This window comes from Crocodylus porosus, unplaced genomic scaffold (genome assembly GCF_001723895.1).
Source record: "Crocodylus porosus isolate Cpor-Errol unplaced genomic scaffold, CroPor_comp1, whole genome shotgun sequence".
Lineage (NCBI taxonomy): Eukaryota > Metazoa > Chordata > Crocodylia > Crocodylidae > Crocodylus > Crocodylus porosus.
Window position 1 is genome coordinate 519,951 of NW_017728911.1, and position 16,084 is coordinate 536,034.

The following is a 16,084-nucleotide window of genomic DNA, read 5'->3' on the forward strand; positions in this document are numbered from 1 at the left end:
TCAACCCATAAGTAAACTAAAAGCTGTTCAGCTGGACTATGGTTTCCTACCTCGTATTCCTGGGCAGCCTTGCTGCAGCTGGGTGCACTGAGGGTCTGTCACACACCAGGTAGACAGTTGTTCCATCCTCAGACCACAGGAGTTTCAGAGCCTGCAGGAGGGAGTCCCCCACTACTACTACCTGGCACCTCCTCTGTTGTGTCTTATTGTGTTTTCCTTGTACTGTCTTTTGAAGGCCAAAGCCCTCATGTTCAGCACTGCAGGGTTCAGTTTGCTTGTGACAGTTTTGCAGCACTGGGGACTCCATTTTTCTCTGCCATGAGGAGCCAGAGGCATTGTTGGGTCCTCTCCCTCCACAGGACTGGACTGGGTCAAGACTGAGGCAGAGCAAGAATAAATTCTGCATACATATACAGAGGACAATTGTTAAGATCCACCATGGATATGATTCCAGAGAGTTATAATAATAAATAATGGTTAGTTCAACCTAGGAGTGTCCAGAGTGTTGTTGCTGAACTCACAACATATAGGCCCAGAGGCAAGAGCTCTGAGGGGGCTTTCTGTGAATGGGGACAGGGTCACAGCAATTATAACGCACCCTCTTAGTGAAAACACTGACTTATCAGGGCTGTGTAAGGTCAGGCTCCTGCTGGTAGAGAAATAGGCATGTGTCCTGCTCTGAATGCCCTTAATATCTCTGCTGTCTGCCTGCTCTGGAGGAAGGAGGGAGGGGTTGGCTCTGGAAAAGCTTCACCGCTTCTTTTGATTTGTAAAAGAAAGACTTAACCACACCAAGGTCTCTTCCTCTTTTCTCAGTACAACACAGCTGTGTGTGCAGAGCCTTCCCCAGATCCAGCATGCTGAGTGCAGTGCCACAGTCACAGCTGTAGCTGTGGGAGAAGTGGTGTCCAGCCCACAGGGGACATCTTGCCATGTGAAGTCGAGTAATGGAAAGGAACCCATAGCAGATGTTATGAAAGGAGAAACAAAGGAGAAATAAGACAAAAGATCCAATGGCACTAAAAGAACAAAGCAAAACAAAAAAAAAATTCCCCACACTTTATGTTTATTGAGTCATCTTCTGACATAAGAGACCAAAGGCCAGTGCAGTGCAGTGGAGCTGGTGTTTTCAGAATATCCTAAGGAAGGGAGGTCCCTATACCCAAGTACAACTCTGTGCGATCTTGGAGCCTTCCAGTTCCGGGCAGTTCCCTTTCCCATGGCCCTTTGCTATACATGGTGCTTTGGCTAAAGTTGATTCAATCAGCTATTAGATAAAAGCATCAAAAAGCCTTGCTAAAGCGCCTGATTTATACAGGTGTTGCGTAAGCCAGATCAAACTAATGCAATGTCTCTTCTGGGCATGCGCTCTCTTTGCTGCGGGGGTGCGCTGAGCTGAAAGTAAAGCGCTGGGGTTTTTTTCCACGTTTGCAAACATAAACATCCCAGCAGCTTCCCACAGGTAGCCCTTGGATAGCCTAAATTGCCTCCCTCCCACATTACCCCAGCAGGAGCCTCTCAGTTCAAAGTAAGCCAATAGGTAGTTTTCAGAAAGCCCCAGCCCTGAACTGCTCTGGCTTAGAGGGGGATGCCAGCTTTAAAGCTGGGGGCATCCCAAAGGCTAGACTTTGGAGGTCTTACTCAACAGCGCAGGTTGATCTTAGCTCCAATCATCCACAATGAGAACCAGGGCCGGATTCTCTCCCCACCAAATGAAGCTTGCGGAAAGGTGAAGAGCTGATCCCCGGTATCAGCATCAAGAAATGACACCCTTCCTTCTTCACAGTCTAGATACACCAGCACCTTTTGGGGCATGCGTCGTAGGGCCACAAGGGTGGGAAAAGGGCAAGTGAGAGCCCGAAGATGACCCAGACAGCACCGCACAGCCCAGATTCCCTTACCAGGGCTAGGAATAATGTTTCTCTTCCTCCCGACAGACTCTCTGGCAACCCCCACAGCCCAGCTATGCACCTTTGCTATGTTCACTTTCCAGGAGTGTCTCCCCGAGGTGAATCCCTCAGAACCCAACACATAGTATGCAGGGTCAAATCTCTCAGGATTGTCAGGCACATTCTGTCTGTTCCTTCCCTTTTTCACACTTCTCCGATCTGCAGACAGGATGAGGCAGGGATGAGCTGTATCTCGATCCAGAGTCACCTTCACTGGGAGAGAGAATCTCAGCATAAGGGCACAGTTCAACCCAGGAGCAGACTAAGGCCATTACTCACACCCACCAGCAGCCCCGATCTGGCTATGTCTGTTCTGGGTCTCAGGAGCTGCCTCTGTCCTAGGCCCATGAGGCTGAGCAGGAACAGCCCCACAGCTCCTCAGTCTGGCACTGGGGAGAGCACCTGCCCCAGAGGAAAAGAAAAACATGGTAGCAAATCCACAGACAAAGGCAGGAAAATCCCAACCTGCCAGGTTATAGGACAGGGGGGTTTAGTGCTGGGCTGGCAGGTTTTTAGTCCCAGGTTTCTCTGGGACTGTTCTGTTGGTGTCAGGACAAGCTCCTCCAGCACTTACCTGTGTTGCAAGATTTCTTCGGTTGCCACCTGGGCTTCTTCTGACTGGACGGAAGATTATCTGTAAGGGGAAAGGGTCGCAGACATTAGACCTCCTGTGTCTGGTTCTTGATGCCAAGCTGAGACCTGCCTCTGTCCTGAGCCCCAGAGGCTGAGCAGACACTGGGACAGCTCTTCCCCTGACTGCTGGGGCCTAGGGTTGCCAACTCTGATTAAAGTTAATCAGGGAGATTTGTTTCCCCAACATGACATAATATAATATCCTATTAATATCCTACTAAAATCTGGATTGCTTTCAGTAGTCACTGGGAGAGCGATGCTGATTCTGGCAGACGCCCAGGCAGTCCGTGAGGGTTGGCAGTCCTGCTGGGGTCTGTGGCTTCAGAAGCTGACTCTGCATCTCTCTGCTCCCCTGCAGTGGGGTCTCCTCCCCCAGGACAGGGAAGGAGGAAGTTGCAGGTGCAGGCAGAGGAGTGAAGGGAGGAATGTAACAACCACTGACCCAGAGGAGCTCAGTGCCCAGCCCTTCCTGGCTCCTTTTTTTCCGCTTTCTGTTGGGAAAGTGGTAGAGTTGAGGGAAGAGCCCTTGGCAAAGGGATAAGATTTACAGCTCCCTGATTCATTTTCTAAGGGACCAGACAATGTCTTGCATTGGCTGGGGAACTCCAGGGGTCCAGCCAGTGTCACCCTCCACTCAGTGGCCACTATGGGGTGCAGGATAGTAGGGGTACAGCTTAACCTAGGCCACAGCCTCCCCCCCTGCTTCACTCTGTTCCTGCTTCCTCATGAGCACTCCCTGCATCTGCAGCTACAGGGCAGGAGACATCTTGTTGAAGGAATTCCCGGGTTGCCTAGGGACAGATGGTTTCATGCTTTCCCTACCTCCCCTTGGGACCGGGCCACCAGGCTCCAAACCTGAAAACCTGCATTTAATTGAATTTAGATTCCTAATTCAGGCATCCAGTCAGGGGGCACAGCGGCTTGGTTCTCAGTGGGGCAGGACTCCACAAGCGCCCACCCACAGCTCCTGCTGGGCCTGCAGGTATGGATGATGCTGAGCAGTGCTGGAGCAGCATGGACCCTGTAGTTCTGGAGGTTGGAGATGCCCTGAGGGCCTGCTGAAGAGTCCAAGTTTATTAAGGATTTGCTGATATTCACTGAGGTCAGTGGAAGATGGGATGATTCCTGCATCCTGCTACATCAGCCCAGGTGTTCAGTTTCTCTCTCTAAAAAAGGAGATTCAGGCTCCTAATAAAAACTAACAGCCCAGACCCTGTCTCCTCCTTAGAAACATGAACAGTTCTTTGTTACCCTCCAAAGCCCTTTTCTCAGTACCTTGAAACTGCCCTAAAACCTCTCTTAGAGCTACTTTTTGACCAGTAAATTTCCTGAGTTTCTTGTCCGGTCTGGAGAAAATCCCTTTAGGCATCATGAGTGGTTTTCTCTCACACCTGAGAAAAACAATGCAGTGTTACTCTATTTTCCTTTTGTATTTCATCATGGTAGAGACATTAGCTAGATGTGGAGTGACCTAATGACTGACCCCCACCATATACTTTGCCTCAGGGCAGGGGCACTGCAAATAATGGTAGTGCTGACACCCATCACAAGGACCAGTTAAAGGTCTTCAACACTGAACTGTCAAGGACTTTTTTCTGATAAGAAAAGATTTGAGATTCTAGGGTCAGTCACCTCAAACTCTAGGAGCAAGGGACTTTCCTTGGCAGCCAAGAGCTGAAAGGCTCAAATTCCCATAGTCCTGAGGCAGCCAGGCCCCAGATCTGTTATGTCCCTTTAGAACAGCAGAAGCTAATCCTTGCTACCCCAGGGATAACACCAGAGCTTGTATTAATGTGGGAACAATCTCAGGATGGTTATTTCTTAGAAGACCTGTATCCAAATGGTATCCCTGCTGCATGTGCTGTGGTGATCTGGGGAAATGTGGCCATAGCACTGTTTCCAGGCTCCTTCCCTGCATGGGAGTGAGGAGGAGCCACATACCTGCTCAACATGCTCTTGATGCCCTAGAAGGGAGAGAAACAGAGAAGAGAAAAGAAAGGTAAGTATCATATGCCACAAAACCTGAGACCTTCTTGCTCTGGGGGTTATGCACTCTCCCCTCAAGCTCCAAGTGTCACACACAAAAAGATCTAGGTAAATGTGTTCAAGACCTGATCTACTGATGCCTCCCAGAAGTGAAACAAAGTAGTGGGGGTGCACAGGATGGCAACAGCTGCTGCAGCTGCTGTGTTTGCATTCCTCTCCCCCGAAGCAGTAGGGCTGCGTGAGGCTTTGGACAGAGCTTCGGATCTGGAGAAGCTTCAGACACTTCGGGGTCTGAAGCAGCATGTCCGGGTGGAAGCGCCGCCTCGTTCGGCTTCGGAGCTGCCTCGGAGATCCGGCCATAGGGTATAATGGGGAAACAATAAAATAGCTATAACTTTGTTGTTTTTTGTCTGATTTTGATGAAACTTACAGGGATGGTAGACCCTGCAGAGAGCATGAATTCTGCCAAGTTTCAAGAAGATCAGTGCAGGGATTTGTGGGGAACTGCACCCCAAATTGTTGAAAGCAAAACTCCTGTCATGTCTATGTGTTACACCACGGGGTGGGGTGGTGGTGGGGGGGGGGTGTCAAAACTGCAGGCCTGGTAGCTCTTACTGAGGCCACAAAACTTGCCAAATTTCAAGAAGATCAGTGCAGGGGTTTGGGGGGAACTGCACCTCAAGCTGCGGACAAGCAAAACTCGTGCCATGAGTGACACTGTGTGTGCTAGGGCGCAGCAGGGTGACAGCTGCAGGGATGGCGGCCCCTGCTGTGGCCATAATGCCTGCCAGCTGTGGAGGAGATTGGTGCAGGGGGGTCCTGGGGCCCTGTACCCCTAGATGCTGACAGGCAAAACTGGTGTCATGAGCTCTTGTGGGCCCCAAACTCCTGCAATGATCTTGAAATTTGGCAGGCTTTGTGGCCTGAGCAGGGCCCACCACCCCTGCAGTTTTCACCCTCCTGTGTTGTAACACACAGCTATGACATGAGTTTGGCTTTCAAGAATTTGGGGTACAGTTCCCCCAAACCCCTGCACCGATGTTCTTTAAACTTGGCAGGTTTCATGCTCTCAGGAGAGGCTACCATTTCTGCAAGTTTAATACAAACCAGACATTGAGGTATAGATATTTTATTGATTCCCCATTCTACCCTACAGCTGGATCTCCAAGGCGGCTCTGAAGCTTGGGCCGGACCGAGGTGGAAACCCAGTTCAGAGCTCGGATCGGATCGCGGCCGTCTGAAGTGGCCGGATCCGAAGCTGGATCAGATCGCTGCTGACTTGCACAGGCCTATCAAGTAGGCACCTGGGCTTGTCGTCCAGTTACCCCACCCTCTAAGTTACACTACTGGTCCCATCCAGACCAGTGATTCAGGCCTCTTCCTTTCCAGTGCAGGGATGGAAGGGATTCAATGTACCTCACCTGCAGGAAGTCACCTGTCGGCTGCTGGCACTTCTCTTCCAGGTCATTGATCAAACTGTTGAGAGAGGATATCTCCTCAGAGAATTGGATGATTGTTTCCCTGTGACTTTTGTCCATCTTCTCTTCCAGGTCTTTGAGCTGGACACGCAGGAGGCGTTCTTTTTCTTGAAGATGCTGGTACAGTTTATTATATTCAGCGAAAATCTCCTTTGTCTCCACTTCTGCCTTTTCCTGACACAATCAGAAGAAAGGTATGCTGTTACCTGGAACCTGTAATTGGTGGCTTTGTTCCTAAGGTATTCAAAACCATAATATCCAAAGGACAGGGAGGGGAAGAACAGGGCTGAAGGCAAGATGAGCTATATGGTGGCATCACAGTTACAGGCAAGGTGGAGTTGCAAAGGTGAGGCAAAGAGGTAAGGTACTTCAATTTTTATGTTCTTATATAAATTTATGAATGGCAATTGAACCGTATGCTTCTGGCATCTATAAACCAATAATGTTAGATGTCAGATGTGGAGATCTCTGGAGATATCTAGACAGCATCCATTTCTGCCATGGCTGGAGACAGAATACTGGGTTAGATGGACAACTGGTCTGACTCAGTATAGCACTTTTTACCTTCTTACTTTCTAGTAACTCTTTCTTGGGTTATTAATTGCACCAGATAATGGAGGCAGTGGGAGGCTGAACCAAGTCACAAAACAAGGGTGGTGTAAAGCCAGGCATGAGTAGCTCCAGAGGGGTTGGTTCCCCCTGGTAGGGGTGCCATAAGCAGTGTAAATGAGTCCTCCCCCAAACCCAATTGTTTTGTTCTTGCGTGTTGAGAGTGGAAGGCAGTGGAGGCCAAATGGGCATCCTGTGGGGAGGGGAATGGGGGGAAAGGGGTCAGCAGTTACAGCCCTGCCATCCCCTGCCCCATGATCAGGGGCCATGAGGGGTAGGTGGGACTGTCTGGGAGGGGTAATGAGGAGAAGGGGATCCTGGGGGTCATGAGGCAAAGGAAGAGAGCCATGGATATCAAGGTGGGGTTTTTTGGGAGGTGGGGGAAGGCAATGGGATAGGAAGTTGTGGGGTGAGATGGGCTGGAACACTGTGGGGGCGTGAGGGGCAGATGAGGTGTGGGACTGAGGGGTATGGTAAGGGCTGTAGGAGTGAAATGGGATGTGAATGAGGTTGAGAGTAAGAGGGATTGTGGGTGAAGGGGGCCCAGGAGATGTGAGGGGCTTCAGTGAGGTTTGGGGGCTCAGCGGGGCAGGGGAGAGCTCAGTGGGGTGTGAGGGAGATGGTGAGGGATCGGGGGCTGGGGTGTAATGGGGACCAGGGTGTAATTCTGTGTATGGTGCAATGGGTTCATAGTGGCAGTGGGTAGAATTTAATGGAGTCTTAAGGGGATGGTGGGATCTGATCCACCTGGGGCACAGGTGGGACAACAGGAGACAGCGTGAAGCTGGAGGTCTTTGAGGTTCAGGGGTAATGCAAAAAGGAAGAGGGGTACTTGAGTGTCTGGGGGATTCGTGTGCTGGAGCACTGACCTGATAGTTCTTGTAGTTCCGGTTTTCACACTCTCTCCAGTTTTCAAGCTTCTTTCTCTGTTCCTTTAGACTCTTCAGCTGAGTCTGAATTTGTTCCTGAGGAAAGGAAACTTGCTTGGGTGATTTTTCCTTTGCTAAAGGAGAACCCGCAAACTTTTTCACACCCTCAAAATCAAGTTTGCTGCCTGGATACAAGTTCAATGACTTTTGGTGGTAAAAGTAATTGGTAAGATTGGTTGGGGCTGCCAACTGTGCTGTGACTCTTTTTGGTTATCCAGGAGTGGAATAATGTCAGGCTGAACAGGAGCCAGCAGCCAGGGGCTCAGATCATAGCTCAGCCTTTTTTTGAGGGCTCAGAAAGCTTTGTATTCAAGGGACTGGTTACTACCTACGCTTGGGAGGAAATGAGTGACAGACACCAGAATGGCCAGCTATCAGCATCTGATGAAGTAAGGCACTGCTCACAAAAGCTTATGCTACACATCTCTGGTTTAGTTAGTCTACAAAGTGCAAATCTATTTTGCCTCCTGTCCAACTATGAGAGTCACGTTCCCCTACTGCTGGGGTGTCAAACCTATCTGGCTCTGTGGGTCAGATGAGTGCGTGGGGCTGTTTCAGGCTCCTGGACCTTCCCTCCACCCCTCAAGCTGGATCCAGCACACAGGGCACCCACTCTAGGACCTGTGTTCCACAGGGCATCCAGCCAGGCTCATCCAGCTTTCCTGCTGCATGCAGCACCGCCTCACCACCCCACTTCTGCTGGTCTAGAATCCAGCCACAAATGGTGCCCACTCCGGCTAAGCACCCCAGGGGAGACATCCAAAGCAGGGGTTTGGTTGGGCACAGTGAAGCAGGTAGCTTAGCGTAGTAGCGTCTCCTACTATCCTGCCACAGTCCAGTCCAGAGCATGGTGCCTGGGGCGATTCACAGGAAGGTGTAGCACAGTAGCTGGGTGTTGGGGACATATCTTTGACATCCCTACTTTACTGCATGTCCAGGTCCAGCTGACTATGTATTGCAGGAAGATTAGACATCAGAGGGCAGTACCACCTTCTATAGATCTAGCATCCCACATGTACCATTAGGGACAGCCAGTGTTTGCCCATGAGGTGGATGGATGATGATACACTAAAGCAATGCTTTACCAGACTTTACCCTGTCCATCTAGTGTCTGACTGGAACTGGGGATGATGGGGATAAATCAGTGACTATATCTGAACTGTTTTGACAGCCAGCTCTGAAGTACAGAGGAGCCTGGGAAATATTAAGAAAAAGCCATGGCAAAGTCAATTCCGTGCTGGGTTATGGATGGCCAGGTCTAGCAGTCATCCTAGGTCAGAAAACATAACCAGGATCTGAGGGGAGTGTGTGGAGTCCAAATGTAGGGGAGCCAGGAAGCCAGAAGACTGAAAATCCGTCTGGGGAATAGAGTCAGAAATCCAAAGGGCTGGGGAAAGCACTGGGTCAGGAGGCCAGCTGTGTCAGATACCTTGGAGATCAAACCAGAGATGGGTTAAGGAGCCAAAGGGTCAGGCAAGACTCAGGGTCCATGGGCAAGCTGGGGCAGGTAGCCATAGAATCCAGCAGAGGCACCAACCAAGGCTGAGACAACCTGGGTACAAGATTGAGCCTTGCTGTGCAGACACTGCTTCTTTTATGTCAGGGTTTTTTATAGGAAGTGGTAAAGGGCCAGCGGACCCTGGCTTGCCACTCTGGTTGCAGAGAAAGGGTGGGTGTCTAGGCCCAGATATTGGGCTCTGACCACCTAGCTCCACCCCACTACTCATCTGAGGACATGGTAAACTAGACTATGTGGCTGTACTAGGAAGGCCAAAGCCCCAGGTTCAAGACCAAAGTCTGGCAATTGTAAGGTAGAAATACCCATGAGGTTTTGCTGTTTAACACACTCTGAGTTTGTCTACATGAGATGTTTACTGCAGAGTTGACTAATTAGATCTGTAGTAAATGTTATGTGTCTACACAAGTGCACCCCTTTTAGGCTAAAGTAAACTAATTAACTCCACAGCAGCGTAGTACTTGTAAATGCAAGTACTATCCAGCTGCAGAGTTTTTTACTCCACAGCAGCATATGTGTGGATGCTGCCCTGGCTGGCTGGGACACAAGGGTGCCCCAGTATGAGGAGCTGTCTGCTGGATAGCCCCATGCTGAAGCACCCTTGTGCCTCAGCCAGCCCCTTTGCAGCACATTGAGCCAGGGGAAGCAGCCCCAAGCTGGTAGGCTGATCCCTGGGACCCTGTGTCAGCTGGGGCTGCTCCAACCCAGCTTAACATGCTGTTCAAATGAAGTGCCCAGGAGCAGTAAGCAATGGGGCAATATACTTTGGAGTTTATTGCTTGACATTAATTGCACATGTAGACACACCCTCTGTATTCTAACCTATTCTCTTCCCATATGAGCAGCCATGGGGTCAGGCATGGAGTGCTTGTTGAATAATTTTTGGAGGGTTCCAAACTGAGAACCTTGGGAGTTTTTGCCCTGTACTGAAAGGGCAGGAGTCATGAGACCTTACACAGGATTTTTACTTACAAAGCCGTTTCAGAACAGCAGGTGTCAAGAAGAAAACATGAAAAAGCAGAGTCTCCAAAGGTCTGAAAACAAATGATTTTCCCCATTTTCATTTTCCTGGTCTATCCTGGAATCACAAACCTAAATATTTCTTCTTCTTTTCTGGAGGCCTGGAGGGTAGGACAATACTGGAATTCAAATGTAGAAATAACAGGGTGTGTGTACACATGCATTAACATGTGTTAGTTAATGTTCATTAGATCTAGTACCTCTGGGCATTTTTACATATTACAGCAGCTCCAGGAGGACAGATGGGGGCGAGGGGCCTGGTGCCAGACAGGGGTGCAGACAGGGGCCAGGGTCCTGGGGCCCAATACCTGAAAGGGTAAGACAAGAGCTGGTGCCTCAAAGCCAGATCCAATACAGTGAGCCCAAGTTGGAATACCCAGCTAGAGGAAAGGGGCAGAGGTCAAGGAGGCCACAGTCCCAACAGGCGATAACTGATGGTGCAGTGACACCTGCAAGGCTTGGGGCATGGGGTAGGGGAGGAATGGAGCCACTCAATTAGCCATTAAGACTATAGGTGTTCTGCAGGGACATAGTCTGGCCAGAAGGGCCCACCAAACCTGTGGGTATAGTTAAGACCAGTGGGGTGCAGGGACAACCTGGTGGTGATTTAGCTGAACTGGGGCTCACTCTAAGGCTCAGGGGCAGCCTCCCTTTCAATCACACAATTACATCAAAGCATAGTGGGCATCACAAAAGGGAGGGCACCTAGAGACAGAGCAAGACACAGTTGCGGAGCCACCAGGGAACATCATGGCTGCGTATGGGACCCCAGCATGCTACAGTCACCAACCCTGAAACACACTCCCATGCTTAGGTGGTTCTTGAGGTAGCTGAGAGGTGACATTCACTCAACCAACCTTCATTCCTGAGCTCTAGGCTGCAATGTGGCCTGAATGATTTTTTCCTTGTCAAACGTGGTAGCCAGAATCACCAGCTGCTTCCCCCACCAAAAATATCCCACTCACATTGCCCCCTTCCCCAACACCATGAAACAGGGGAACAATCATAATATAAATGTAACCCTTCTATCAAACTGAGGACAAGGGTCAGATTCCGATTTAGAAGTGTAAGAAAAAAACAGTAAAAATATTTGGTGTCAGTAAAAAGTTTGCAGATGGTCAGTAACCCCCCCCCCCAACCTTGAATTAGAAACTTTTCTTGATTGCAGTAGCAATTTTTATACCATGCTCCCCAACCCCCAAGGGGTCTCCTAATCACCCACAAAACTCAGTACCCACTAACTACACTCCACACCAGGCTGTCTTCACATTTCATGTTCCAGCTTTTCTCCCACCAACCCTGCTCCTTCCATCCTGGCACAGACCCCCAGTGAAGGACTACTCTCTTAGATGAGCAGTGTTACAGGCAAAGGGGATGCTGCAGCAGCAGCTAGAACACATGGCTTTGGACTGGGTGCAGGGAGCTAATGAAGGTGCCATGAGTAACAATGCCCTGAGAAGAGGGCCTTTCAGGGTGCAGCACTCCAGTTCAGATACAAGATGGCACCCCTGTGCTCCATCTGTGCCTCAACACTGCCTCCAGTGACCACAGAGCTTGGTTGCTCTCTGTTTCTATATACAGTACAATTTTCTTTTACTCACTGAGTTTTTAGGCTTGATTTTTATGGCGTATCCATAAATTCACCAACATTTGGCAACCCTGAGCCTGGGATTGTCATGGAAGGAAATGAAGCAAGAACTGATGTTGTACACACCACTGACCAAGGCAGACAACAAAGAAATAATGAAGGTATGGCTTTGGGATAAATCACAGAGAAGTGAGAGGAACACATTTATCTGTAGGGCCCAATAATTAGAGCAGCTGATGAAGTCTCTTGATGAGTACTGTGACCCCAAGAAAAAAAATGAGACTGTAGAAAGATACTGCTTTGGATCCAGAACAAGGAAAAGATTGTTATGTTATAGGCCACATGTGATTTTGGAAAATAACAAGATTTCCTTATTAGGGACAGAATTATTTGTGAGATATCTAATCCTAAACTAAGGAAGAGATTCTTGGGAGATCCTGATCTGACTGTGGAGAAATGCCTCCCAGTATCAAGAGCAGGTGAATTATTTAAGGAAAAAAATCAAAACACTAGCTAGTGCAGAACAAGTACGCAACATAAATTTAAAGTCACAAAGGGTGTGTCTACATGCCGCCGTATGGAGATGTTGTTACAGTGGCAGTATCGTAGCCAATGAGGTTAATCCGAGGCGCGATTATTGCTAGTTGAAAACATTTCCTTTTGGCTATCACTGTAGCAGTGCACTATAAGCAGGGAGTGTGCCACTATAGCCACCTATCACATGTAGACCCACATGATCATTATGTCACCATAGCATGTCATACGGTGACATCACGTGCTGCTACCTCACCATAGGCGACATGTAGACATTAGGCATGTGCGAAGCAGCAAGTATTCGCTTTGGATTCAGCCGATTTGGGGGACAGTGTATTCGATTTGGTGATTTGAATCACTGTTCTGAATTGATTCAGCAGAATCTGATTCAGGGATTCGACTGCTGCTGCCGAATCTCTGAATCTCCAAATCACGCAGGCCCATCCCCTGCCTGCTCTCACAGCCCCAGCAATAGCTATCCCGCCCACCCCAGCTCCCAGCTCTTTGAAAAAAAAAAGCCCCAATTCACCAGGTGCTGCTAGGCAGAGGGCAATCCCTGCTGTCCCCCACAACCCCACGCCCATGGGGGAGCTCCATGGGGGACTCTGCACGAGCCCTATGACCCCCCCTCACTCTCCTAGCCCCCCCATGGCTGCCCCACCTGCCCCAGCTCCCAGCCCTTTAAGGAAAAAAAAAACCCAAACCCCCTGGACTCACCGGTTCCTGCCTGGTGGGGGGTGATCCCTGCTGCCCCCCACTGCCCCGTGCCATGTGGGGGGCTCTTCTACAAGCCCCCCCAAAGCCCCAAGGCCACTACAGGAGTTGGTGAGTCATTTTTTTTTCTTAAGGGGCCCAAGCTGGGGTGGGAAGGGCAGCCATGGTGGGGCTGGTGTCTTGTACAGAGCCCCGCACGCAGCGTGGGGCAGTGGGGATCGCCCCCCCACCCAGAAGCACCCAGTGAGTAGGGGCTTTTTTTTAAAGCACCGGGAGCTGGGGCAGGCAGGTCAGCCACGGGGGAGCGGGGCTGGGGGAGTGGGTGAGGGTCAAGGGGTGCAGGGGGGACTGGGGGAGCAGGCAGAGGATGGGGCCTGGCAGGAGTCACCCCATGGTCCCCTCCCCTCTCCTCCAGCCCCCTCTCCCCTGCCTCCTATTTACCAGCCCTAAGTCCAGCTCCAGCTTCCTGCTGCAGCAAGTGGGGACCGCCCAAATCATCAAAGCTTTCTGAATCTTTTCTGAAGGTTTGGAGAGCTTCAAATAGATTTGGACCTTTTTATTGATCCCTTGATTTGATTCAGATTTGGAGATTCAGCTACCGAATCAGGCTGAATCTCCTCCAAATTGAATCACCACCCAAAGCTTTGCACAGCCCTAGTAGACATGCCCAAAGAGACAGAACAAAAATAAGCCAACTGAGAATGCGGTCCCCAGGGTCAGGTGTTCGTTCATGAAGCAACATGAAAGACAGAAAGAGAAACACACAGCTTGGCCATGTCCCCATGACTGGGAACATGTGGTTTCTGGCACCTCAAACCTTTTTGTGGCACAGCAAAATGCACGTGGTGGTTGTGAATCCATTTGCTGTGAAATCCCAGTATTTAAAAAAAACATGGAGGAAAAAAACAAGGGCTCACATGTGCACCACCAGAAACTGGAGCCTGGGGTTGGAGAACTATTTTGTGCTCCAGTGCTGCAACAGTCCCAGGAGAAATAAAACAAGTCATTTGAAAAAAGAAAGACACTCATAATTTTTTCCATGAATGCAACATGCATAGGCAAGCTCTTTTAAGTATTCTAAGAGTGAAAGTACACTGGGTGTTTTCCATTTCATTAAAATTATTCTTTCAGCCATTTGTCATGGGTGCAGACAATGGCAATGAATCCTTTAGCCCCAATATGCATAAATCTGGTGATGGTCCCACGTTAATTTTAAGTATCTTAGAATGTGCTGCACACATGCTAAGCCAAAACCTGCCCTCACCCACTCCCCCCGCCACATCACAACATACCAGAAACTTCAAGGGCTTCAGCACTCGGGACATGTTCTCTTTAGATGACAGTAAGCATTAATGTGCAACTGTTCAGAAAACTAACTCACAGTAATGCTTACTACCATCTAAATACAACATGGTCTAAGCATAATGTGCTACAAAGCCCTCTGAGTGTAGTAATACAGTTACAGCAGTAGCTGTGAGGGAAAAAGATCCGGCACCAAAAAGGAACTTTAACCAAACACAGGCACAAAGTCTGACCCAGGCCAACACCCCCAACACCCTCATACCTTGTACTGCTCCAAAGCCTCCTGGACAGGAACCACATTGTGATCTCGATGGAGCCGGGACTCTCGGCAGATCAAGCACATGAGTATTTGGTCCGTTTCACAGAAGAGCTTCAGAGCCTCATCATGCTCCTCACACATCACCTTCACTCTGGCTTCATCAGCAGGCTGCACGCTCAGGCTCTTAACAATTTCTACAAAATGTGCCAGCTTCTTGTTTGGACCAACGATCATTTGGGGAAAGGTCTGTCTGCACTGAGGGCAGGTGCCATCTGTCTCAGCCCCTTCCCTGTACTGGGCGATGCAGGCTTGGCAGAAGTTGTGCCCACAGCCCACAATCATCACTGGATCCTTGAAGAACTCCAGGCAGATGGGGCAGGTCACCTCATTCTTGAGGTTTCCTACAGATGTTGCTGTAGCCATAGCTTGGATGGCAGAGCAGAGCAAGAGCAGTTGCCTGAGCTAGAAATTGGTTCAGTGGGACTTCCTGAGTGCTAGCTGGGTGTTTCATTTCCAAAAATGTCTCAAATTGTTGGTGACCTGCCAAGTGCCACTGAGTAAAGTTAAAACTGAAAACTGCTCATCTCCTGTAAGAAGTTAGTAGGAACAACACCAATGAAAAGCTTTTTAATCAATGCCTTGAAGGTGCAGCAACATATGTTTAAATTAGATATCAGGAAAGCCTCGCCGCTAGATTGTGGAGGCAGTGGAACAGACTGCCTAGGGAAGCTGTGCAATCTCCTCCATTGGAGGTTTTCAGGAAGAGACTGGATAAGCACTGGATGGCCTAGGAGTAGCTATGTGTGGAGCGCTTGGTAGAAAGCAGCTGATTGATTGTTGGGAGATAATGAGAAGAGCTCTTCCACTGAAAACAGGTGTATCTTGGGGGAATGTGCTCGGTAGCAAGAGAATGAAGTGGAGTTTCACATTTAGTTATGCTTACTTATGAAAGAAGATCCAAGGAGCTGGGATAAGTTTATGGAGGGGATACAGAAAGGGGATTTAAGATTGCCCAGTAAGAGGGTGCTGTGCATGAAGTTATGGTTGCTACCCCCAGGTTGAAGAGCAGAATGGAGGTGTTGGTTTTTTGCAAGCTTCTGGGCTTTGCTGGTTGCCACATGCGGCCAGGAAATGATTTGCCTTCCTGTTGTTAGAGGTATCTGTATTTTGGTTTTTGGTTTTTTTGCACTTTCCTCAGAAGCAGTGGTTGTTGGCTATAGCCAAGGTTTGGGATTTTGACTGGGGTGTGCAAATACCCCTGCTAAGACTAAAACCAGTCTTGCCCCTATTGTCCAGGTCAGACCAGTTTCCACATTTGAGCTCAAGAAGGAATCTTACCCTGTGGTCAGACTGGTAAGTACTATAGCATTTTTTGCCTTTCTCTACAGCAAGGGGTGTCTAAATGTTGACCTGTGTTTCACATACAGCCCTCCAGGGATTAAGTTGTAGCCTCCTGGATACCACCCAGCCCCTGCTCCGCCCATTGCTTAAGCTGCAACACCAGCCAGACTCTGGGCTGCCCTCTTTCCTCAGGATGCTTACTGCTAACTGCCCCATCGGCAGATCA

General features: G+C 49.5%; 1 protein-coding gene across 1 annotated transcript; it reads right to left on the reverse strand.

Annotated features, from left to right (window-relative positions):
• Nucleotides 1–1,049: 1,049 nt before the first annotated feature.
• LOC109308808 (zinc finger protein RFP-like) lies at nt 1,050–14,983 on the reverse strand. The gene is made up of 7 exons (XM_019533217.1): nt 14,521–14,983; nt 7,525–7,620; nt 5,990–6,220; nt 4,524–4,546; nt 3,858–3,973; nt 2,524–2,583; nt 1,050–2,162 (listed from the first exon to the last, which is right to left on the reverse strand). Exons 1-7 carry the CDS (start codon nt 14,938–14,940, stop codon nt 1,642–1,644), a joined length of 1,467 nt encoding a protein of 488 aa, XP_019388762.1. The 5' UTR covers nt 14,941–14,983; the 3' UTR covers nt 1,050–1,641.
• Nucleotides 14,984–16,084: the final 1,101 nt, after the last annotated feature.